This window comes from Juglans microcarpa x Juglans regia, chromosome 5D (assembly GCF_004785595.1).
Source record: "Juglans microcarpa x Juglans regia isolate MS1-56 chromosome 5D, Jm3101_v1.0, whole genome shotgun sequence".
Classification (NCBI taxonomy): domain Eukaryota; kingdom Viridiplantae; phylum Streptophyta; class Magnoliopsida; order Fagales; family Juglandaceae; genus Juglans; species Juglans microcarpa x Juglans regia.
In genome coordinates, this window is record NC_054602.1 from 29,505,368 (window position 1) to 29,533,089 (window position 27,722).

At 35.2% G+C, this 27,722-nt stretch overlaps 2 protein-coding genes and 1 long non-coding RNA gene across 3 annotated transcripts in view; 2 read left to right on the forward strand and 1 right to left on the reverse strand.

Moving 5' to 3' along the window:
* The window catches only part of LOC121266108 (MDIS1-interacting receptor like kinase 2-like), a 96,091-nt gene extending 78,149 nt beyond the window's left edge, over positions 1 to 17,942 (forward strand). The window contains exons 2-3 of the mRNA XM_041169839.1: positions 15,748 to 16,579; positions 17,468 to 17,942. Coding sequence (XP_041025773.1) covers positions 15,805 to 16,579; positions 17,468 to 17,862 — 1,170 coding nt within the window. The 5' untranslated portion in view covers positions 15,748 to 15,804 and the 3' untranslated portion in view covers positions 17,863 to 17,942. The remainder of the gene's footprint in view (positions 1 to 15,747; positions 16,580 to 17,467) is intronic.
* LOC121265886 (MDIS1-interacting receptor like kinase 2-like) lies at positions 14,170 to 15,452 on the forward strand. The gene is made up of 2 exons (XM_041169552.1): positions 14,170 to 15,317; positions 15,419 to 15,452. The coding sequence occupies exons 1-2, from the start codon at positions 14,170 to 14,172 to the stop codon at positions 15,450 to 15,452; spliced, it is 1,182 nt and encodes a 393-aa protein (XP_041025486.1).
* Positions 17,913 to 18,736, reverse strand: LOC121266109. The gene is made up of 2 exons (XR_005940739.1): positions 18,437 to 18,736; positions 17,913 to 18,158 (listed from the first exon to the last, which is right to left on the reverse strand). It is a non-coding gene; the product is annotated as an uncharacterized LOC121266109 (long non-coding RNA).
* Between the last annotated feature and the right edge of the window lie 8,986 nt (positions 18,737 to 27,722).

A 27,722-nucleotide genomic window follows, 5' to 3' on the forward strand; every position in this document is an offset into this window, starting at 1 on the left:
TCAAGGATTTGTGCGCTCGGGTAGTAAATCGAGATGTGTTGTCGAAATTGGAAGAAGACATTGCTACTATACTATGTAAATTCGAGCAGATCTTTCCACCATCATTTTTTGATGTCATGGTCCATTTAGCAATACATTTACCGCGAGAGGTACTTCTGGGTGGACCGGTCCAGTTCCGTTGGATGTATCCAGTTGAAAGATATTTGGGTCGATTGAAGCGCACTGTTGGGAATAAAGCCAAAGCTGAGGGTTCAATAGCAGAGGCCTATATACACGATGAATGGTTAACATTTTGCTCTCTATATCTTCGTGGTGTTGAGACACGATTTAATCGTCAAGAGCGAAATGCTGATCTTGCTACTCCGCCTCCTCGTGAGCTATCAGGGTTTTCTCAGAATGTACGACCCTTGGGTGCACAAACAGGTTACGATTTAATTGATGGAGAGTTGGGTAAAGTTCGGTGGTATGTGCTAAATAACTGCCGAGAGATTGATGATTATCTTAGGTATGTCATTTCATTTCTTTGAATAATTATAGTTTTCTCTAAATTAATCAGAATTGTTGTGCTCAAAATATACTTCTTTTGCAACATGTTATAACAGTGACCACATGGACAAACTTAAGACGGAAGGCGTAGAAAATATAGAGGCAAGACACGAGGAAGAATTTCCCGGATGGTTTGAAGAACGTGTATGAACTAAAATTATATATATGTTATATTGTGAAATTTTTAACTCTGGATAATGAAATAATAAATATATACTATTTCAATTTATAGATTTTGGAACAACGTGCTCGTGATCCCGGATCAATTTCTTCTAAATTGTATGCATTGGCCCGTGGTCCCTCAAATAGAGCACTTCGATATACTGCATGCACGGTTCGAGGTTATAGATTCCATACTTTGGACCGTGAACGTAATAGAAAGACTCAAAATTGTGGTGTGTTGGTCGAGGGGAGTCATGGAACAGATGATATTGACTATTATGGTGTCATTCGTGATATTATCGGATTGAAATATCTGGGTGGGTCTGTAACATATGTCTTTAAATGTGATTGGTGGGATCTAGGCGGTGGTCGGGTTTCGATACATAGGGATAATCACTTTACGAATGTCAATACTGCATCTAAATGGTACGAAGATGATCTATTCGTATTGGCTTGTCAAGCTACCCAAGTCTATTACTTGATTGATCCAATGAAAAGTGCTGATGAAGATAGTGGGGAGATAACTTGGCGAGTCGTACAAAAATTTGTTCCTCGAAATATATATGAAGCAGGAACGAGTGCAGATTACGAGAATAGTGGAGATGAAGATGACACTCCGATTGTTGAGGCATACCAGGAAGATGAAGAGGGTATTAACTTGTTTGTTGACCTCGGTGCACTCGAGTTACTCCCCTTGTGTAGAGATGATGTCCCACCCGTACATCTCGACCCGTCTGTATTAAATGATCATTCAATTCAAGTCAGTGAGGAGGAAGAAGAAGAAGACGAGTCAGAAGATGAAGACGTATTTCTATCCGGGCAGGAGGTGGATAAAGATGATGAAGAAGAGGTGCATGATGATGATGAAGATGTTATTGATGGAGATTCTGAAACAAGCATGGAAAATTCATCTGAAGAATAAAAGTACTAAATATTTTATTCATGTAGGTGACTATAAAATATCTTGAATTTTCATAATTTCTTCTAATTAATTTTCTTTGATATAATTAATTATTTTCAAGAATGCCGCCAAAACGACAACGAAGAAATGTGCCTCCGCCAAGTCCAAGTCCTGAACCCATTGAGGACTTCCCACTCGAGGAGTCCGTTCCTAAAGATCAAGCTAACACAGAAGAGAACAACAGCCAGTCGACAGCTACCAGTAAGGAAATATTGTCGTTGATAATTATATATATAGTTAATACTTTTTTCTCAATAACTATATAATTATAATTATAGTATATCTATTATCATGTAGTTGATGAATCTGCACGTCGCGGTCGTGGCTATACACGTGGAATCTCTCTTGAAAAAAATAGAAGGCATGGTAAACTGAAGATCACAATTCCTGATAATTCCACTGGAGGAGTGGATGATAGTGCAGCAGCGCTTTCCTCCTATATTGGCACAGTAGTTGGAGCTTATGCTCCATTTTATGTGCGCTCATGGCGAGATGTTCCGAATGAGATTAAGGAGCACATTCGAAGTCGTGTGCTGGTGAGTTTACTTTTCAGTACATTTTTTTCACCTAGATTAATATATTATATTTTTTTCCTGATTCCCTTATTAGGATGAATTCGATCTCGACTTTGGCCGTAGCGAGAATTTGAGAACCGTGAATGAGTTGATGGCTACACTATTCCGACGTCACAAAGGACGATGTCATGACCACTTCAAGAAGTTTGAGACGTTGGAAGAGGCTGCGCAGTCTCCTTTTCAGCAGATGAAGTTAGATGATTGGAGAAAGTGTTGTGATCTTTTCGCATCTCCAGATTATCAGGTATTTTACATTTATATCTTTTAATTATTTACATTCATATTCGTTTTATATATTATATGTATACATATTACAATTAACATTTTTAATATATTTTGTAGCACTTGAGTTCTACAAATGCACAAAATAGATCCGTTCTGACTGTCCACCATCGTGCCGGTTCAAGGTCATTCCACCGTCTTGCTGAAAAAATGGTAATTAAAAAATTATAGAATTCATTTATTTTCCTGATATTATTTCTGATAAGTACTAATATTATCTTTTTAAAATTGCTAATATTGTCGCTTTGTTAGAAACGTGATGATCCTGAAAACTTTTCCCTCATTCATGTCTATGCTGCTTCTCACACTAATGAGCATAGTGAGTGGATGGATCTTGTCGCTGCAAATAATTATGTAAGCAGTGTTAATTTTGTTAAATAAATTATTTATATAATATTTTAATAGTTTATTTCTTATTTCTATTTCTTTTAATACGTTACTAATTATTTACGATCATTACCTTTTAAATTGCAGAGCAAAATGTTGAAGATGCAGTCGGCTTCTGAGGAATCCTCTCCTAGTGACATAGACATATTCACACAAGTGCTCGGGCCGCAGTCTAGTATGGCAAGAGGTTTGGGACGATCTATCAAGCATAAATGTTCATCCTCCTCAACCTCATCAGCTTCACAAATTAATAATCTTACGGCAGATTTAGAAGCTGCATGGCGTGAGAATGAGTATATGAGGTCGAGACAATAAGAGTTAGAGTCTCTCTTAGAACGATAGTCTCATTTAGAGACGCGTTTGCAGGACCAACAGAGAGACCAGGAGGAAAGAATACGCAGTGAAGTGCAAGAGTAAGTGCAACGGGAGATGATGGTGCAAATGGAGCGTGTTATGTCGTTGCAACAGAATCCCCATGGGCGAGGGAAAAAGAAGAAATAAATTTTATCAATATTTCTGACTAGTTTTAATATCTAATTTTGTACTTTTATAAGACATTGTTACTTGTTAATTGGGTATGTAATATGATACAATTGGTATTATGTCTTTAAATTTTATGAAATTAGTATTTATGATCTGTACGTTTGAATGTAAATAAAAATCGTTCGAACGTTGGTTCACACTGTAACAAACGTTCGAACGTAAATACAATTGAATCGTTTGAACGTTAAACTATACGTTCGAACGTACTCACGCTAAAACGAACAAACCGTTCGAACGGTAAAGCGACTAACGTTCGAACAAAGAACTTGCATTCGGACGCTCCTTCGTTTACATTCGAAATAACGTCTGAACATTAAACGTGCTACGTTTGAACATTTACGTTTACGTTCGAACAAATATTCGAACGTTTATTGTAATTAACGTTCGGACGCATTAACATTCGAACGTAAATATGATACGTTCGAACACGATATCCAACGAACGTCAACTTCTCTCATTCGAACGCCAATCGGTCGGGTATAACGTCCGAACGTTTGATTTTACGTCCGAACGTGATTTTCTGTGACAGTTCATAACCGTCACAAAAAAAAGAACGTTCGAACGTTGTACCGAACGGAACACTTCCAACCGTCACTAAAAATATTTTTTGTGACGGTTGAACAGTAAACCGTCACCAAATATTTTCTGTGACGGTTGAACAGTAAACCGTCACAAAATATTTTCTGTGACGCACTTTAGGTGACGGTCATGGTCCGTCACCAAATATGTTTAGTGACGGTTTGTCATTTTTTTGTGACAGTTTTCTCTGTCACAAAACACACATTCTGTTGTAGTGAGAGTCAGCTGTGGAGGATTTTTATCGTGGTCAAGGAAAATTATAGGAGTTTGACCTGCCAGGAGAGTTCCCAGAATCCTGGCCAAAATTGCTGGAAGCTCTAGATCTTAATGACAATGAAGAGAAGCAGTCTGCTGCACCACTGCAACATAAGCTATTTTACTGTACCTTTGAAGGTATGCCATTCTTTGCATGTGTAATGAGAAAATTAGCCAAGGTTAAAGGGAGGATTTGGGTGTAGAACATTTTCTCCTTTCTGAAAATTAAAAATCTTGACAAATGTGTAGCTACATGATCCTTACAGTTTTTCTTTTTTCCCCCAACGAGGACTTCTGATTAATGATTTAATCAAACTGCACTTTAAAAGATATGTTAGGTATATAAATAATATTATAAAATTAGGACGGAAAATGATCTACTTACAACTGTCTTGCCCAATCTTTTCAACTAATTAAATCTTATTATTGGCTGTATGAATAAATTATTGAAACAAAAATCTTAAGAAAATAATATTAGTACAATTTAATTAATTTAATTGGAGTTAAATTTGATTAATTGAAGTTATAAAATTAAAATTTAATAATATTCTTTGTGTATGGTCATCTAAGGGAAAGTGTTGTAAATTCATGGAATGTATTTGATGAATAACCATTAAAATTCTCTCATATTCACGTATCTATATTTCTCATGTTTATATATCCTTTTGATTCATGTATTATCATTCTCTAAGTTTATGCACTCATTTAATATAATGTATCATCCATGCCTATAAAAGAGTGTCTTGAGGAGCATTTGTAGTAGACTCAAAACAAGAAAGGTGAAAGAAATAATATTTAGTTTCTGAAGAACAGATTCTAGATATTGTGGTATTCTAATTATCTTACTACTTTTCTTTAATTTTACAACAAAACTTTTTATTTTGTTCCCTTTTACATATATAATCAAATTTTGAAGAACGCATGCACTTAACTCACCATTAATTATTATCACCGTTAAACCAAGCACAAAAAGAGATATTTATTATCCCAAATAATTGGTTTTTGGATTTTTTTTTTCTAATAAAAAAAAGTCACAAAAAGAGATATTTATAATAATTTTTATTTCTTTTGTTCGGCCTTATTTGTTTTTATAATTCTTCTTAATTTATCTTATCTAATCTAATAATTATAATTTTTTTAAATTTTTACATAAAATAAAATAAACAATTCAACTTTTTTAAATTTTAAAATAAAAATAATATTAAAAATATGTATTTTATTTAATTTTTAATTTTAATTTTAATTTATTTCATTTTATCTACGAAAATAAACAGTATACTTCCTGCAACTCTTTTGTAGATGTTCAGGTCACTCGATGATACGTGTCGTGAGTTCAGCTCAAATAGTTGGATGTTGACCTGACTAACTATATTTTCCTAAAAGTTTCTTATTTCTAACAACCACCACAGGGGCCCTTTGATTTTTTTTTAGAGACCAAACAAATATTTTCTCTAAAATTAAACTTGATAAATGGTCAGTGGTCATACTAAAAGTTTCAATTTGAATAAAATGAGAAAATCGCATCATATATATTGTTTATGTATTTTTCTTTTAGGAGAGAGAGAAATTGTTTGAAAAGGCTTAGGGGAGGATATAAGAATGACATATTTTAATGGTTTAGAAAAAGAAATATCTTTTAACTTAAAAAAGCTGGAACAAGTTTGAGTTTACAAGGAAAAAACTATATATGCACACATAGATACTCTTATTTTAGAGACCAAAATCTTAGATTCTTCAAATTTCAAGGGTGTTTTGACCTTTTTAAGTGTGTATAATATTAAATATATATTCATTTTTTTTAGATTTTGGAGGCAAAACTTTTGAGTTAAGAAAAAAATTAAGAACGATCCTCAATAATTTTAGCTGGGGTTAGAAGAAAGTTTTTGGAGAATTTGAATAGGTCACTACAATAGTTTGTGTCTTTTGGAACGAATATTTTCATCCCAAAAAGATATTATTTTGTCCCAAAACGGTTTTTGGGATGAAGGAAAAAGAGTCACAAAATTGTCCCAATATCACTATCGCGAAAGATTTTTTGGCACGGAATTGGAGGAAATCGTTCAACTAACGTTTGAATGGTTTTTGTTTTGGGACGATTTTATTTCGTCTCAGATTAGCGATCAAATAATAAAATTCTACCATTCGAAATGAAGGCGGGTTGATTTTTTGTTTGAACGAGTGTACGCTCAAACGTCACAATTTCAATTCGAGTGTCATGCATTGTTCGAACGTTAATAGTTTATAGTTCGAATGTATGTAGTTTACTCTTCAAACATCAATTTTGCGTGGGAAAAGTTTAATATTCAATGTGCATTCGAACGCATAGCGTAATCTTTTAATAGTTATGGAACGTTCGAATGTATTGATTGTACCGTTCAAATGGTTGGCTATTAATTGGTGTTCAAACGTTTCATAACCGTTCGAACAATATAATATTTTTTCAACCCATTAATAGAAAACATAAATCACACAAATAAAAGCTTGAAATACATTAGTACACATGTTCATCAAACATAACTAGCAGTCTCATAAATGCAAACAAAATAAATAAAAATGTCACAAACTATTATCATAATACAAAAGATTATAGTTCAAAATATGATCTATAAATTAAATTAGTTACTTGGAGGCCTTAGTTGTTGCATAAGTATCTACATTTCTATCCTGAACTCCTCTTGTTGCTCTTCTTGTTGTTTCATTCGCATCTCCAAGTCAACTCATTGGGCCACTAACTCATGCTGATTTCTTCTCAATTCCTTGATCTCTGAGCTCGTTTCCTCTAATGCTCTATAAGTTTTGGCATCTCTAGTTGATGAGCACGAGTTAGAAGGCTTGATGCAGTGACCCAAACTCCTCAAATAGCATAAACGTGGACCCAGAACCTTCTTAAAAATTTCCACATCACTTGTTGTGAAATTTTGATCAGTTGCAGATTCAGCATGTAGAGCAACTATTTTTTCTTACATATAAGAGAATAATTAATATTGTCGGAAATATGTAAATAAGTTTAATTAAAATAGTTAATAATACTTACATAATTTTCACGGGCATCGGGATGAGTCCACTCTCCATCACGATCAGTATGTGATACAGTATATAATTTTGTCAGATCGTGATTGATATCTGAGTCTTGCTACAAGATAAATATTTTATAGATATAAAGTCATTAGAATAAAAAATAATAATAAAATTTAGTAAAAAATAAACTTACCAACTTCTTAGAGAGGCGATAGAAAGATCTTAAGCCTGTATGATGATGAATCTTTAAATCCGATCTATTTATTTTGTTTATAGAACTTCTCCCCTCCATAGAAGTAATAAATATTAGCAAGAGAAATTATAAACCATGACATGTAAAACAAGTTATTTATTTACCTTGAATGTAGGATCCTCAAATATATCACATAGTTTCTCCCAATCTGAAGGTCGGACATCCTGAAAATGATTTTAACGTGCCTTGTCTTTGTTCTCAAACTTATTGTAATGCTCATGACATCTGGCTTTATATTTCCGGAATATATTATACATAAGCTCATCAACAGTTTTGCGCTCCTCCCTTCGACAAAAATTTAGTTCAAAGTTATCCTTGAAAAAATAAGACTCACAAATAAATTAAATGCACATTCTATATTTTGCATAAATATTAAATAATTTGATATAAAATGAATTAAATAAATATCAAACAGTGCTTCCTAATAAGCTCATTGACATCTTGGAAAACTTTATGTCATAAACGCTTAGCCAAAGGTACATAAATCCGTGTAAGAGCACCTACATGAGAAGTAAGCCAGGCGTCTGGTTCTCATTCACCTCCAATATGATTGTCAGGAATATTAATTTTAATTTTACCAACTTTACGATATTTTTCTAATGTCATGTCTCTAGTAGTACCTCATCCTTGATGAGATTGTAAGTTTAGTTCTAAAAAAACCACATGGCAATGTACACATGAAAGAAATTATAGTTAGAATTCAATATGTTTATGTGTCATTTATTTTAATTATAACAATATTATACTAACTTTTTTACCTTGATCTAGAGAGTTAACCTCTAGTGGTGAGTCAATCAGAGAGATAGGCATCGGTGGGGATGGGATGGGAACCGCCTTCCTCTTGGGTGGCATGATTTCAAGATACTGATACATACATCATGCACATAAAAGACTCTTCACAAAAGTGGCGTGTGAACACAAAACACATCAATCGTCCATATCAGTGTCAGTGGACCACTCACCCTTCTTATCTGTAGATACTTTTGATGAATCCACATTTTTTCCAACTGTTGCATCAACAATTTCAGCCTCAATATCTCCCCTATGCAAAGGGATCATCTCATACTAGTTCAAATCCACAAACAAGTTGAAAACAGGCTGACTCTCTTATTATACTTATTGAGTAGAGGAATCATCTTCCTCTTCGTTTTGTCCCTCTGCCTTAGGGATAACATCATATATATTTCTTGTAAAAACTTTTTGTACTACTCGCCATTGATTTTCTAACTCATGATCATTTAAGTAGAATACTTGAGATGCTTGGGAAGCCAAAATAAAAAGATCATCTTCATACCATTTTTTTTATGTATCAATACTCCAGAAATATTCATTATCACGCACTCCCCTTCTTGGATTGCTTAAATCCCACCAATCACATTTAAACAAATGTACCACAAGCTCCTCCAAATATTTCAAACCATTTATATCCACAATAATCTCATAAAAATCTATGTTCTCTCCCTTGTGACTTCATTCTACTAGGACACCACTATTTTGAATTTTTCTATAACACTCTTGATCCATTTTGTGATACATACTTCTCTGAGTAATACATGCAAAATATCAAACTACGCGTCTTGATGGACCATGCACCAATGCATACAGTTCATTCGAGACATCGTTAGGATTTCTACCATGTATTTGCACAACCTACATATTGAATAGAGTATGAATGCATATATAACTAAACAATCACTAGATATATATATATATATAAAAGAAGAAAAAAAGCTAACTAAAAAAATGTATAATATATTCAAACAAAACAATGCTTTCTTCTTCGCTTCACCGAGTAGTTGGTCATATTTCATTCGGCATTGTAAGTTCATTGTCGCAATCCTACCAAAATGTTATATTTTGTCGCTTCATTGTCACATTTATTTATATTATTTAAATGCTATATTTATTATATAAACTAAATATTTACCTAAATTAGTAAGGAAATTTTTGGAAATTAAAAATGAAAAAAATTCAACCACCGTTTGAACGAACAGATAGAAGCCTACGAACGTGTTTTCTATTCTTGCCATACTTTTATTCATCTAACCCACAAAACTTTTCGTTCGAACTATTAAATGACGTTCGAATAGTAACTTCAAACATCCAAATTAACTATTTGAACGGTTACTCAAATTTCCGCTAACTTAACCCGTCAATTTAACGTTCGACAGTTCCAAATAATCATTCGAAGGTTCACTTTATTTTGGTTCGAATTGTTAAGTACCCGTTCAAACGATATTTCAAATAGGGACAAATGTGTTCGTCACAACATATTCAGTTCAAACGGAAAATGATATGTTCGAACGAAATCTAATTTTCGTCCCTAGAAAACATCTTTTGGGACGATTATCATTTCGTCCCAAAAGCCCAAATTTGTTGTAGTGTTTATTAAAAAAATAATTTCAATTTTAGATGATTACCATTCATCCTAAATAGAGCTATAAATTAGTTGTAAATTGATTGCAGATTTATCATTTTTTTAAATTTTATATTATTTTAATTACATACAACCTATCGATGTTGTAAATTTCAACGATAAATATATCAAAATCTACATGTTGTGTGTGACCGTATCTATATTCTTTTGAGCACCTAACTGATAAAACTAGGACAAAAAATGAGTTAGAGAGATATGTGACTTATCAATAAGTTTGATAATTTTTTCATGACTTATCATTGAATTTGAATATTTGGACGATCCTTATGCTTGGGAAAAGAATGTAGTCTTCTTTGTCGGATGAATTTTATCATTGAATTTGAATATTTGTCGGATGAATTTGAATTTTAGGACGGAAAATGATCAACTTACAACTCTCTTATAATTATTTTATAATTGTATAGAAAATTGAGAGTAGCGTATTTGTGTTAATTCATTGTAAAATAATTGTAAAAGAATTATAAGTGTATTATTACTCAATTATCAATAACTATTGTATAAATTTAGTGGTTTAATATAATACATTAGATCGTACATACTGTTTTTGAATCGTAGAGTTTATATGATAGATCGAATTTAACCATAATTATATGCGAGTTTTATTATTGTAATTCTCTTTGTATGCTTAACATTTCTCATCAATTTTTTATTTCATTATTATTGAAGATCATGTCTCACCACCGACATATTCTGGAAAATGTATATTTGTACAGCTTCTTTGTGCTATAAAGCATAAAATTGTAGAATCGTGCTGAATCAAAGTTTGAGACTCGAAATTTCTCTATATGTAGGCCATGCCAACTCCTTTTCTTCGCAAGGACTTCGAGAGTACTTTGTAAGGGCATTCGAGAACACTGAACAACTTTTCAATTATTTTGATTTTTTTTATTATTTCTTTTTTATGGATGGTAAAAAAATACGGTTGCCATAATGTATAGTTATATTGTTTCGGTAACTTCTTTTTCAAGCAAAAGCTAATGAGAGAAGATATTTATAATTGTGAATTGTGCAACTACCGCGTAATCACTTTAAAAATAGTGAATAAATTATGAGACCCACATGAAAAAATTATTTTTTAATAGTTGACCCTACTCTTTTTCAAAACGATTGCATGACATTTACACACTTCACAGTTGTATGTAGAATTACTTATTCTTTACAAAGAGTCTAATGAGCTGATGGCATAGGACACGGTTCTCCAAATGGTAAACCTAGGTTCGAAACCCCCACTCCCTTAATAAAATAAAAAAAAATACTAATTCTTTTGTATCAAATTAAATTAATAAACTATTAAGAAAAATACATGTTGAAAAATTCATTCAATTTTATATGCTTATCATATTTAATATAAATAATTTTATTCTCAAGCCGATGTGTAAAGCACACATAATAAAATGTTTATACTACATAATTTGTTTTGAAATATATATTTTAAAATATAAATCTTACAAGTCAACTATTATTATTTAAGTAATATGGATGAAATGTTCTACACACTAACTTAAAAATAGAATAACTCATTTAATATTTATTAAAGGTTTAAAACTTATTCAAGCAGACGTGTAATTATCAATAAATTATATAATACCTACTATCTGTTTTATATTTCTATCCATTTATTTATTCAATTCTGCTACAGGTACTCAGCGTTGGGTACCTGTTGAGGAATCGGCTGATGTGGTACTAAGCACGTCAGCTGATATTATTAGAAAAAAAAAACGATTTCAACTTTACCATTCCAGACATGACCAAAATGGGGTCTTGAAAGCAAACCTCCATCACTTCTCTTACATGTTTATAAGTTTTATTGTTTTTTTCCTTTTTTTTTTTTTTTTTTATTATCTTCTATGGCCTAGTATTTGAAACCACAGAAAGCCATGGACAAGAAACAGTCCCGCGGGCTCGCGCTGATACTCCATCTAGACAAGAACAAGTTCCTGCAATAGTGTTTGGTTGCCGAGAAAACTGAGAAAAATCACGCAATAGTCCGTAACGATGTGTTTGGTTGCCAAGAAAATAGAAGAAAATCATAAAATAGTCCGCAATAGTCCATAACAATCTGTTTGGTTGCCGAGAAAAAAGAAAAAAATCACAATAGAATATCCTACAAATATGAGATTCGATACAACCGTGCATTTCTGTTCGTCGGCTTCATGTGGGGTGTTTTCGTGTGCATGTGGTTGGAAAAAAAATGGATGAAATAAAACAAATCTAGAACTTGGGGGTATGTTGCATTGCAAATTGATGCAGGTATGCTCCATTTGAATTTATTGCTTGAAAAAGAAAAGAAATAAGTATAAGAAAGGAAGTCACCAATATTATCCAGTATGAAAGAACTGAAATCATTCCTTAAGAAATCTAAATACGCAGCAAATGGTGAGAGATCTAGGAGTTGCCTCTGGAGTTGGTTAGAACGAATATCCAACAAACACAGAGAATAAATATTGAGTGAAGATTCTTCTAGTCTCTACAAAATGATGGTGCAAATAGACTGTTTCACTAATCCCACGTGTAATCACAGGTATGCGGGAGTACTCCTCTCGGATGCAAATAGCATTTTTGTTATTTATTTGATTGGGCTTTAGTAACTTAATCCTATGTTAATTATTTAGTGAATGAAAGAAGGGAGAAAAATGACAAAAGGACCTATTGGAGTCGGAGCAATTCCACATTGGCACTTATTCGGCAAAATATTAAAAATAAAAATAGAAATTCCATTGACACGTGTGTGACGTGACAATAGCATCGCAACTACCAGTCATAAAGTGAGCAGCCGTAGAATTTCAGTTTTTGGAAGTTGGACGAGAGACTCCCACGTGTTCCCATCACCTCCCCATTCCCCCAACTAACTTTCCAAATGTAACCTCAACCAATTCTCCAATAACATAACAAATCTCCATAAATATTTTAGATACAATTAACGTGCTTATATAAAAATAAATTTAATAAATTTCATGAAATTTTATTAATTTAAATTTATTTTTATATAATTTTTTTGTATATATAGAAGTTTTCATATATATATATAGACATTCTAAATTCTTTAGATATTATTTATATTTTATATTTTTCATTATTTAGAAGAAAGTATAAAAAAAAAATGAAAAAAAATGAGGAGTTAGCGGACAATCATGAAATATTTATATATAGGTTGATATAATAGTATATTCAAATTTCCATGAATCATATTTTTCATTGATTTTTTTTTTCTAACTAAGGATGTAACGTTATTAAAGTGGTACAAATTGACGTGTATAATCATATATGTTATGAGATTCGTTATAATTATAAAAAAAGGTCAAAATATTTTACGTTTTTTATTGATTGATATAACAATTTTCAATATCAATAATGTATTGATAAATAAAAAGTTTTATCTATCAATTTTTGTAAATATAAATTTTATTATTTTACAAAAGATAAGGTATTATTTAATCCAAAATTATACGCCAAGATATTTTCGAGGTCATAAAAGGATTGTTTTAACCAAAAAAAAAAAAAAAAATCAAATATCCAATGCAACATTTCAACGTTGCTTACATTTTTTTGTTTCCCTAAGAGCATTGATTACTGTTTGGAAAAAGGGAAAAATTAAAAAGAAAGAGTCGCATCATTAATGGGGGTTAATGATCATTGATGAGGCGGCTGTCCTCTGCATTTTTTTGTCAGTATAGGCTTATCGAACCCCTTTAAGTGCCTTTAATAGCGGACCACATCAATCGGTGACGGGGCGGGGGCTCATACATTTAAGCCACAATCAATTAAGAGTGTCAGATTTCGGCTGTGTGCTTTGGTATCCTGTACAGCTGATGGATGGGGAAAATTCGAGCGCGTTCCACGCGCAGAGAGAGTCAAAACATGGGGAGCATGGAGATATTTAGTTGGCCATACAATAGAGTTACGCCTGGGGTGCTGCTGCCTACTGTAACTTTTATTTGTTTCAAACTTTTGAACTGTTTTCTCAAGTTTCGAAAGCATTCTCTCTCTCTCTGAACTGTTTAGAAACCAGAGAAGTCTGCAGGGTCGACTTCAAGGAATAAATGTATTCATTTCCATGAAAATTTTCGGGATGGTTCATTCAGTTATTATTTCACAAGCCTAGTTTAACAGTATCTTTTCTTATATATAAAAGTCTAGCTTAGTACTAGTCGGTCATTACATACTCATAAAAATGGCAGCAACCTCCCTTTCTATTTCCATACTGATAGTAGCATGGGTTATCTGGATCTTGTTATGCTCTAAGTGTTTGGATAATGCACTTCATCAACTTGTTGTCGTTGCATCTGGATCGTCTGCCCTTCAACTTAAACAAGCCAAGGCTTTGCAGGAGACTGGGTGGTGGTCGTCCACTACTATCCAAGCCCGTAGTAATTATTCAAGTGTTTGCCTCTGGGATGGTATTATTTGCAATGCTGGTGGAAGTGTCACAGCCATCCTTAGATCTAATCAAAGATTGGGAGGTCAGTTGATCAAACTCAACTTCTCTTTCTTTCCAAATTTAGACAGTCTTGATCTTAATGGGAACAACCTTACCGGGCTCATCCCATTTGAGATAGGAATGCTAAAAAGTCTAACTTATTTAGACCTTGCTTCGAACATGTTCGTGGGTCCAATCCCTTCCAGTTTAAGCCATTTAATTAATTTGAGATATTTAGATCTTCGTCAGAATAAAATCAATGGATCCATTCCCTCCGAAATAGGGATGTTGAAAAACTTAACCTCTTTGTACCTTTCTTCAAACATGCTCATCGGTCCAATCCCTTCCACTTTGGGTCATTTAACTAATTTGAAATATTTGGTCATAACTCGGAATAAAATCAATGGATCAATTCCCTCCGAAATATGGATGCTAAGAAATCTAACCTATTTATCTCTTGATTCAAATATGCTCGTTGGTCCAATCCCTTCTACTTTGGGTCATTTAACTAATTTGAAATTTTTGTTCATTGGTCATAATAAAATCAATGGATCCATTCCCTCTGAAATAGGGATGCTAAAAAATCTGACCTTTTTAAGCCTTTATTCCAACATGTTCATCGGACCAATCCCTTCCACTCTGGGTCATTTAACTAACTTGAGATATTTATTCCTTGATCAGAATAAAATCAATGGATCCATTCCCTCCGAAATAAGGATGCTAAAAAGTCTAACCTCCTTAAGCCTTAATTCCAATATGCTCGTCGGTCCAATCCCTTCCACTCTGGGTCATTTAACTAATTTGAGATATTTAGGCCTTGGTCAGAACAAAATTAATGGATCCATTCCCTCTGAAATAGGAATGCTAAAAAGTCTGACCTTTTTAGGCCTTTATTCTAACATGTTCATTGGTCCAATCCCTTCCACAATTGTTCATTTAACTAATTTGAAATTTTTGTTACTTAGTCAAAATAAAATTAATGGATCTATTCCCTCCGGAATAGGGATGCTAAAAAATCTGACCCATTTACTCCTTAGTTCGAATATGCTCGTCGGTCCAATCCCTTCCACTCTGAGTCATTTAACTAATTTGGAAGTTTTAGATCTTAGTGTAAACTACTTAACTGGAAGCATTCCCTATCACGAGGATAACCTTTATTGGGTGAAATATGTTAACCTTAGTCATAACTTTATTAGAGGTGAAATACCCGTTGCACTTGGGAGTGTTGCTCGTCTCTTGAGTTTGGATCTTAGCTACAATAATCTTACGGGCCATATCCCCCCTTCTCTCATTTATATAAAAGAAATTGACTTGTCACACAATTCTTTAAAGGGTCGAATTCCAGACAGTTTTGATCTGTATCATAAATCCCACACATTATCTGGCAATATGGATTTATGCGGTCAGTTCAAGATTTTCCCTCCATGTCGCAAAAGCAAAAAACCAATTGTAACCAAAATGAAAATTTTTGCTCCCATCACCATTTTACTCGGATTCCTAGTTATTGGGGGTATTCTCTTGTCTCGTTGTGTGTTCAAGAAAAATCAGTTTGAGTTAAGAAAATCTAAGAATGGGAACTTATTCTCGATATGGAATTATGACGGACATATTGCATATGAAGACATCATAGAAGCAACTGAGGATTTTGACATCAGATATTGCATTGGAACTGGTGGATATGGTAGCGTTTACAAAGTAGAATTACCAAGCGGAAATGTGGTTGCCATAAAGAAACTTCATCAGAGTGAGGCTGAAAATCCAGTTTTTTATAGGAGCTTTATAAATGAGGTGAGGGTATTAACAGAGATTCGACATCGAAATATTGTGAAGCTGCATGGGTTCTGTGTACATAAAGGATGCAAATTTTTAATTTATGAGTACATGGAAAGGGGAAGCCTATTTTGTGTGCTAAGAAATGTTAATGAAGCTATGGAATTGGATTGGACCAAGAGGGTAAACATCATCAAAGGCATAGCACACGCCTTATCTTACATGCATCATGAATGCATCCCAGCAATTGTTCATAGAGATGTATCATCCAACAACATTTTGCTGAACTCCGAATTCCAAGGTTTTATATCTGACTTTGGAACTGCTAAACTCCTTGATCCTAACTCCTCCAATCAAACATTGGTTGCTGGCACTTATGGTTACATTGCTCCAGGTAAATTGTTAATTGGTTATTTCTACTCCAACAATGTCATTTAAATTATTTAATTAAGAATATCAAATATAATTATTCCATTAGTCATATATCTAAACATTTTTTAAGATTTTTTGTTATTGGTTTTTTCTTTTTTTTGGGTCAATTTACAATTTATGAATCGTTATCACCAATTAAGCTAAAAGGATATTAAGTTGATAAAACTAAAAAGACATGTAATGTAATCTAAAATCTCAATAATCTAAAATTATAAATTTAATTAGATATATTTGATCTTCATTTAATTATATGTTTAGCATAATTGCATATATTAGACAATAATAAAATATTTGGAGAGTCGATAATGAGACTATATAGGAATAGGTTGCAATTAGCAATAATATAATAATATAGTACCTTCCTATATATAGTCAAAGTTTAATGATTTAGAATTCATATAATACTAGTCCTAGATTTGAATAATGTGCGGGCTGAAAAATCTAAGATATCAATTAAGAATATCATATATAATTTCTATATATTTTATTTTAAGATATTTCAAATAAGTTTTAATTTTTTTTTTCAAAATTTATAAAATTTTTAAGATTCAAATTATACCCTCTACCACAAAAAAATTAAAAAATAAATAGTTGAAGCTTGAACCCATTTTTATGAACTTTGTTTATTTTTCAAAATATCATCTAATGAAGTTGTCACGTCTTTATATTATTCTCTTTTGAAAATACATGTATTTTGAAAACTAAAAATTTTTATCGATAACTTGATTAAATATTATTCTTCGATCCATTCAATAATTTTACTGTTAAATTAAAATTATCAAATTAATTAGATGTATTACTGTTCATTAAATGTATTTAGTCGTTCTCATTATTTTTTTTTTCTCTATAGAGTTTGCCTACACAATGACAATTACTGAAAAATGCGATGTATATAGCTTTGGAGTGGTGGCACTAGAAGTATTAATGGGAAGGCATCCGGGAGAACTCTTGTCCTCATTATCATCATCATCATCATCATCATCTCAAAATATGATGCTAAATGAAATATTAGACCAACGCCTGCCACCTCCCAATGGTCTAATTGGACAAGAGATTTTGCTTGTTGCTACAATAGCATTTGCATGCCTGCACACTCAACCAAAGTCTCGACCTACAATGAAATGTGTGTCACAAGAATTTCTCTCTTGCAGGAAGCCAAATCTCATACCATTGACTGCGGTTTCACTCCTGCAACTGAGGAAACAAGCAACATATGTGGCTGGATCAGGATTTGCTTATTGTTAGGATGTTTTGTGTGATGTCAATGTGTCGTTTACATTTGTCGGTCTTTTTCTAAGAAAAATATTATTTGTAAGCATTCTAAATCACCTCATAAACCTGAACTACTCACTTTTCAAGGTTGGAAGCTGCTGAAATAAAATGGGGCCAGTGTGTTTGTATGAGATAAGTGTGCAAATAGAAAGTATATATAAATTAAGTAAAATCTGATAGAGGATTTTAGCATGCACGCCATTTCTTCTTCATGAACAACAGGCTTTCAGAACATCTTTGATATTAGGATCATTCCCAGCTTCTTTGTCCTACTCAAAAAGAAATAAATAAGTTTTACATCTAGTAAGAGCAGTATCTAACATAAGTGCTCAGAGCGTTAAAGCCTTGAGTGGAGTCTTTCGATTCACCTCTCCGATCTTAATTGTATAAGAAAATATATTTAGATAAGGTTACAAAAATTGTTAGGAAAAAAAGGAAACTATTAATCAATAACAAATATATAAAAATGGTCATATTGATGATTAAAAGTGTTATGGGCAAGAGGACAAAAGAGAAACAGGACACGCTATGATGAGGAACTTAATACGTTGTGAACGAATGAGATGTTAGTTTTTCCATGACCTGCAACTATAATTCCACCTTGTTACTTGAGAAACAACAAACTTCTACTTGTTAATTTTAAAAACAAGAAAAAAATCATCACTAAGAAAAAAGTATTTTCTACCCTTGCAGCAGACAACTCATATTTGACAAGCATAGCAAAAATAGATAAAGATCATTAGACCAATTGTCTTATTGAAGGCAAGCCTTATAATCTATACACTTCTATACTTTTTGTTTTTCAATTTACGAATTAGTGTGGAGTCAATTGTTGTTAGATTTCTTTAGTGGCTTCCTCAAGATCTTGTTTAAGCCATGTAGCGCTCGTCCTTGTGATGAGACTTTTTATAAAATGTTTTTAGAAAGGACGACTGGAATTATTGTTCGATTTAAAACTTTTTACTTGCATACCCAGGTTGCAAGACTCTACGTTTATAAAATAAAATGTGCTTTAGAATAAAAGAGATTTACAACGGAAAACATTAATCTTACAATAAAAAGGTCTCTCGTACAATTAATACTCATGCCTAGACTTCCATGCTCTTCCTCATGGGTCGTGTCCGTCCTGGTCATTCGGTTCCTGTTGGGGGGAAAGGAATGCATAAAAACTAAAATGAGTCGATGACTTGTAAGCATTACGTCATACAGTTAAAATATAATAACATAGATTTTCATTCATGCATTCATCATTCATACATCCTATACGTACATGCGTGGATGCATATGTGCGTTCGTTTGAAAATATCATTGCACGGGATTTTCTTTTAAAAATGGGCTTTCTTTTCTTAGAATGTTTCCCTCGTCAGTGCCTTCATTTCTTCAAGAATGCGGTGCGTTCGTGCATACGTGTGTTCACTTGAAAACGTCACTGGACGGGGTTTTCTTTTAAAAATGGGCTTTCTTTTCTTAAAACGTGTCCCCCGTCAGTGCCTTCATTTCTTAAAAGTTCATGCATTCGTGCATGCGTGCGTTCATGTATTCGTACATTCTTTCTTATCACTTTCATAAGCCAGTACATACTGTTATACCCCGTGTATTGGGGTTAGTGGTCTTCCTTTTGACCCGGACTCTGCTCGTTGCCATGGTTTAGGAATCCCTTTTCAGTCAGGGCAGCACTAGGTGCACTACCAGTACTACTTACCTAGCATTGCAATCTACCCATTCATTGGTACCCTTTTCATTCATTCATGTGGCCGTTACGTATCTTCGTACATTTCATGCTTTCATGTCTTTCTTGCTTTTCATTCATTCATTCATGTCAGCTCTAAAGAGCTGGAGCTTTCATTCAATTCTTTTCTTTCACTTAACAGTCCATTCATGAGAAAGCGTTTCTTTTCATAAGAAAAACATCGTTTAGGGCATAAGCCGAAAATCGTCTTTCCTTTTTCAGTTCATTTCAGTTCTATCCTTCGCTTAACAGTTCGTTCATGTGACCATTACGTATCTTCATACATTTCATGCTTTCATGTCTTTCTTGCTTTTCATTCATTTATTCATGTCAGCTCTAAAGAGCTGGAGCTTTCATTGAGTTCTTTTCTTTCATTTAACAGTCCTTTCATGAGAAAATATTTCTTTTCATGAGAAAAACATCGTTTGGGGCGTAAGCCCGAAAATCGTCTTTCCTTTTTCAGTTCATTTCAGTTCTATCCTTCTTTTAACAGTTTGTTCATGGAAAACATCATTTAAAACATACATGAGCTTAAACGTCAGCTTTTGTGGCATCCATAAGCATCACATTTAACGTCGTCTTTCATGGCATCCATAGGCATCACCTCATGGTGCACATGAAAGCGTCGGTTCGTAGGATCCATAAAAGCCTCTGTTTTCATGTCTTTCGTGCAGTTTCATCAGTTCATGAATCTTCTTAGAAAATACAAACAATAGGAGCGTATGGTCATCCATTCACATGCGTACAACTAATACTTTGGGTGCGTAAAAAGGGGCTGCCAAGGAAGGCAGTACATATGTATACCTTTGAACAATTAGCATTTTCTTTCGTATAACGTCTTTCGTGTCTTTTTGTAAAGTATCGTGAGGAAAAGTGTTTCATTTTCGTTTCTTTATATTCTAGAAGACTTTAGAAGAGTATGAACGTAACACTTACCTGGACTCCATGCTACTTGCATATCATGCAGTCCATTCATGTGCATGTTAGATGGCAACCTACATGCATACACATAACCTAAACGTCATTCTCTATCTAATACATTAGCAACTTAAACTATAAACATAACTACATTTCACTTGAAATACTCTCCTTCTATCTCGTACTCTTACGTGTACTTTATTATGCTAAGACCTTCAAGGACCACTTAAGGGTCGCTACCTCTTTCAAACTCAACATCTTGCCTCGAGTGCTCATCCACTAAAGTGAACCCATGATTCACCTTAGGATTAAGACACTAAGACTTTCGTCTTACTCTTTTTACTAACCACATACGACGCATGATTCCTACCGATGGAATCACGCATCCCAATCCTAGACACTACACTCATCACTACCTATATGCACCTTAGCCCACACTAAATCCTCATTTCCATCCATACAAGCTACACGGCTCTAAGCCAACTCTGAGGCTTAAGTACCGTGTAATTGTGCTAAGGACAGATTACCTATTACATATGGTGAATCCGTCCGGCACATGTGTCTAATCAGATTACACATGTACCTTACCTTTTTATCACCTAAGACCAACATATAACATGTTGATCACCTGCTCGTAGGGACAAGGGCCATACTTCGATACCAACCTTCTCTTAACCCGGTTAACAAGAATACGGTTCCTCACGTACTCTTGTCACATCGTGACATCTCGTCACGTTCCTGTTACAACATTCCTACACTAACTCCTCACCCATCATAAGCATGACTACCAGTGGTCATGTCACTTCGTGACATTCCCCAGTCATGCTTCCGCTGCGCACTCTTATACTTGTTCTGCTACTTCATGTATACTCCTAGCCATAAGTGAATTACGATGACACTTGCCACCTCAGACTACAAGCTACGTCATAACTACTTTGGGACACTGTTCCATAGTTCAATCACACTACTCATCCCGTTCCATGCCCATCAATCACACAACCATCCTTATCTCTATGACGCGTAACATGGATTGTCGCTGCCTTGTAGAGTATACTCCATGTATACTCCCTTTTCACACGCTATGACCCATCACCATTACGGCATCTGCGCCACATGGTGCATTGCTCCACTACATGGAGTATACTTCTCCTGTACTCCCTTCACACACGTTATGTCACATCACCACTATGGCATACCCGCCGTATGGTGCATCACTCCACTACATGAAGTACACTCCATGTGTACTCCCTTTACACACACTACGCCAGACAGAGTACACTCCACATGCCATGTCACCAATACAACACATACTCCACAACCATACTACACAACATAGTCCACAACACTGCACAACACAATTCCCAACTACGCTCCACACTACATAGCGCACTGCACAGATATGCCCAACACTTCACTATACAGAATGCCCAACACTTCACTACAGAGCACATCACAACACAACGAACTCCACAAATACCAACAGCACAGTCCACAACCTAATCAACTAATCAACATCTAACATAATTAACGAGGGATAGAGGGTTATACCATCAAAGGGATAACTCGTGCGTTGCTCACTGACCATCACAGTTGATGATGCCGAAAGGGTCGTATGTGGCGGCTAACCCATGTACAGTGACTGTTTGGGCGTTTGGATAACTAGGTGTGGTCTTGGAAGGCTCGTGGTGGCCTTGTGATGGTGGCAAGGAGCATAACACGATGGATATAGCCGTGTACAGTGGCGGTCAGCCACACGAAGTGACTGTCCATCACGTGTAGTGGCTACTCACCACATAAAGTGGTGGTTTGGACCTAATGTTCGGCTAAAGGAGGTCAAGAGAGGTTGCTGGTGGTCTCATGGTGGCTGGGGTGGTGGAGCACGACGGTGGAGGGAGGAATGGCCGTGTGTGAGGGGGGAGAAGCCTGTGAGAGAGTGAGAGAGAGTGTGCATGAATGGGTGGCAGATCAGGGCTATGGGCGGTTGGGATGGGTCGGTGATGGCTGGAGGAGGCTGGAAATGGTGGTCACACGCCGTGGGTGGCGGCGTACGGTGGTGGAGGGTGAGAAACCCGTGCATTGGAGAGGGGAGAGGCCCGTGCGATGGAGGGAGGCTATCTGCCTCAGGTCAAGTGGAGGAGGAAAGGGGAGGCTAGGAGGTGCCTGTGGTGGTGTCCGGTGGCCAAGGTGGCCGCGCACGGCGGCGCTAGGAGCGTGCACAGTGAACCTGTGCATGGAGGTGCCACGAATGTGCATGGGAGGAAGGTGGTTGCATGGAGGGGGCCAAGCTCACTGGAGGGTGATGGCCGATGGGAAGGGAAGCTGCCGTGGAGGTGGTGGCGTCGATGGGAGGCGCACGGCGGTGCAGTGAGCACCAAGCCCATTCGGGCTGTGCATTGTCGAGGGAGAGGAAGGGAGAGCGTGAGAGAGGGAGACCGGTGCGGGGAGGCTCACCGGAGGGAGAGGAGGTCAATGGTGGTGGAGGTGAGACTCACCGGCGCACGGAGGCAATGGGCTGGGCAGTGGAAGACACGGCTTAGAGAAGCAGCATGCGACGTACGCTGGGGAGAGGGAGGAGAGAGAGAGGGGAGGGAAAAGTGAGGAAGAAAGAGAGGGGGTCTGGGTATTTAATCCAGTCCCTTCGTCTGGGGATCCTCAAAACGATCTAATGATGAGAGATTAAAACACTGATTTGAAAATGCGTAAACATTAACTTAATTAAAAGCACTTAGAGAAATTAAGGTAGAATATTATTTAAACTAACTTTAGTTTATAAAATAATATTCATCATCATTAATAAAATGATGAAGTCTTATTTAACATATTTAAAATGATAAAACTATTTAATTAATTAAAACTTTCATCATAATTTAAATCTCATAATATTTTAAATAGTTGAAATCATTTTAATAATGATATTAAAATGATTTCTGATAATTATAATATTTTTCGAGCTCTTCAGTAATATTATAATTGTCGTATTAAAAATCAACCTAATTCAATAACACTGGAAATACTCCTTATAAATATTTCCAACACATTTAAAACACTGGGCGTGCCCTAGAAGTCACAAGATATCTTTTGAAACACGCATTCGAGGTTCGGCACGCCTAACGAGTCTCGCAGTCACTAGATAGAAGGGGCAGACAAATCACATAATCTCTGCCCTCGGGATTTGTTTACGTCAAAAAGAGGGAACGTACGTCAGAAAGAGAGAAGCTTACGTAAGAAGGAATGAACGGGGTATTACAAGCCACCAAGGGGATTTAGTTATGATGGATCTAGATTCTGTTGATAATACCATTAAGTGAAGTCAAGATACATGTTTTATTGATAGTTGCTAGGAGTTCAAGAAAAGTACATAACTGGATACTTTGATCTCATCATAAAAAAAATAAAAAATGGACACAGTAGTTGCAACAAGATGTTTTTTGCATACCAGCCACCTCTAGTCACGGTGTCCTTTTCAAATGAAAGCTTCTAGTCTTGTCGATTACCTTCCAAATATAACTGTATTATCTTGAGACCTACCTGTAGTGTCACAAAAACAACTAAACTAAGAATTCCTAGATGCAATCACAAATTGCTAATTTTCACAAGCACCTTATGTAAGCCACAAGTACTAGTATAGTTAACAAACAAGAAGTTTTATTAGCAGGCTGCAAAATTAAGACACATTACAATTTTTTCTATTGGGAAGTATAGACTCCACAACATAAAATTGAACAGATTTCATTTACATTCTTTTACACCCTTGCTTTGATGAGTAGTACGGTCTTTCCACAATGCAGGCTGCTTTGCAACAACATGAATGACACTATCATTGTTGCCATCACCAAACCTTCACCTTCACCATCTCATCCTCATCATTATCATATTTTTGTTGTTATCATCATCATTAATTGGCAATGGAAACAATGGTTCCATATCCACACAGATTTCTACAATATAAAATTGAATAGATTTCTCCTTCATTCTTTTACACCCCTGCTTTGATGACTAGTAATGTCTTTTCACAATACATGCTGCTTTGCAACAACGAGAATGACAACGTCATTGCTGTCATCACCAAACCTTCACCATCTCATCCTTATCATTATCACATTATTACGTTATCATCATAATCAATTGGCAGCAGAAACAATGGTTCCATATCCAGACAGACCCCTTTATTATAGATTAATTGAAATTTCAAGATGTATACATTTTAAGAACTTAAATTTAAAGAAGAAATTTAAAACAGAAAACAAAATGGAATCAGAAGTGCACATGTAATTGACTCAAAGAAACCATCTCATCTCCATGTTTCCATTTTAGTCCATTAGCAGTAAAAGCAAAGTAGAACTTGATGTACCACTGCTAATATAATAGAATTCATGGAGTATACAAATTCTTCAAAAACACACCTCCTTTGAATTTTGTTTGCTCAGTAAATGCTCTTGCTTACATAAAATTACTGTTGCAAGTTACTTCAAAAATTTAAGTTTTTTCCTTGATTAAAAACTGGGGCAAAGGGTGAGAAATGATTTCAGTGAAGCATAACATTGTCAATCACATATTTACCCTTAAAAAGCACGTGAAGAGTGTCATTAGTTTCCTCATGAAACTTCCATACATATTTACAATTACCCTTATTCCAAGGATGGCATATTGACACCCAACAAATACACGAGCAGCTTATTATTGTATACTTAATTCATCTATTAAGTCTTATTGAAGCAAGTATCAAGAGTTCAATTAATCATCAGTACAAACCTGACCAATACTACTAGGTCCAATTACAACCAAAGCCACACCTGATGCATCCATTATATCCTGTCAACATATCATATATCAGTACTATGTTGACATAAGCAATTCCCACTTATCGTTTTAAAACCAACAAAAAATAAGGGGAAGATGCCAATAAGTTATGAAGTCCTTTTTTTTTCCTGCCAACATGTAAAGGTACATGGGGTGACTAGAAATAGCTTTCCTACATGGATGTGAACATAGTAGCACCCTACCTGTTGGGAACCGAACAGGAGGGGCCTAGACAAAGAGAAGCCTCAAGTGCTCCTTCAAGTTGAGTTTGAACCACAACTTAGACCCTAGCCCTACTAGGGAATTGAATGAATCCTTTGGCAACTAATACTAATAGTCTAAGGTGAATGCATATTGGGATTCGGATCATTGATCTAGTAAATGTCAGACCACTTAGGATAATTATTAGGATATTCTATATTTTTTATGGTTTAGTAATCTTGTGTGCTTTATCTAAGTTTCTTCTTGCTTGTTTAATTTGTAACTAGTTCATTACTGATGATGCAAATTGCTTGAAGATCAAAAGTTTGCGGGTCTCCAAATTGATTGCGTTGATTTGAGATCTTGCTCATGGAAATAACAAAATGCTTGCGATTAGTTGTATGCACATTTTTGTTTTTAGCAAATGTTGAATCCGACAAGTGAAATTACGGTACATTCGATTTGGTATTCCCTAACCAGATTATTCACATTTTGCAAAATTTACTAGTCATTGCCTTGTGAAAGTCTTCACTATGAGGGTCCTTCTAGAGTTTCCCTATAATATTCGTTTGATGTGTTCTACTAATTTATCATAAATTTCCATTTGTGTAGATGATGGGTTTGATGTGTTCTGCTAATTTAACATATATTTCCATTTGTGTAGATGATGGGCTAGGATCACTTCGCCAAAGAAGTCATAGCAAAGAGCCACTATGGATTGTCTTTGAAGTTTCGGGAACCATTCATCTCTCTTCTTACTTGGCTGTGTCGTCATATAAGACCATTGATGGCCGAGGCCAAAGGGTTAAATTCATAGGGAAGGGTTTGAGGCTGAAGGAATGTGAACATGTATTATATGCAATCTGGAGTATGAAGGCGGTAAGGGTCCTGATGCTGATTGTATTCAAATAAAGCCTAATTCAAAACATATTTGGATAGATCGTTGCAGCCTCCGTGACTACAATGATGGACTTATAAACATCACGTGAAAGGTTACAGATATTACTGTTTCTAGGTAACAAGACAATGCTCATTGGGGTAAACCCTTCTCATATTGACGACAGATGCATCTGTGTGACCATCCACCATTGCTTCCTTGTCTTGGAGATTAAAGATGTTGTGATCTATATTTTGATACCAGATATATTCCCAATGCAATATATCCGAAGCAGGGTAGAAAAAGATGGCATTTAAATGTCTCACAGAGAAAGTATATGCCCTTGTTTTATTTTTAACCCATTACATTTCTAAATTCTGCTTATCATTTAGAATTTTTGGTTTTAATTAATTATGGGATCAATTGAAGTGTGCGTAGGTGTGTTGCACATATAGAATTTTTGGTTTTAATTAAGCTCTTTTGTAACACTCCGTATTTTAGTGTATTTTCACTGAAGGATTATTTTTATTAATTCAAAAATTTATTCTCTTGTTTTAAATATATCGGTTATTTTTAGATGTTTTATTTTATGATCTTTAAATTGTGAAAAAATTAATTTGCGATGTTTCCTTAATATTCATTATTATTATGCATTTAAAATTTTCTTCTTTTAAATTAATTTAGTGTTGGATTTAATTATTTTATTTGCATTGTATCATTACGTTTAAATTATTTTAATTGACTTGCGGTTTTAAAATCTTTTCCGTTGGATCATTTTTGTGACCCAAGATGTGAGGATTAGACCTCATTTCTTTCCCTTCATTTTTCTTTTCCCCTTTTTCTTTTCTTTCATTTCTTTTTTTTTTCTTTTCCTTCCCCCAGCTTTCCCCCCCGCGCGACACCTTCTCCCCTCCTCTCCCGTGCGCTTCTCTCTTTCCACCCAACCCACCGCCGTCGCGTCGCCGTGCGCGACATCGCCCCTGCCGTTCGCTTCCCCTCCAGCCGGCGACCACCTCCCTCCATTCTCAGCTCCTATCGCGCCACCGTTTGCCCCCATGAGCCCCTCCAAGCCGCGGCGCATCTTGAGCTCCAGCGCCGCCGTCGCGCCACCTTCTCTTCACTACTTCATCCTTGACCTCCTAGCAACCCAATGGACCCAACCCCAGCTCCGATCCGTCAGCGGTGAAGCACATCCAACCTCATTTCTGATTTGGGTATTTTTGGCCTAAAACCACCCTTTGCGCCGCCACCCACGGCAAACCACCACCACCATTGGCTTCACCGACCTCTCTAGGCCCTACCCTATCA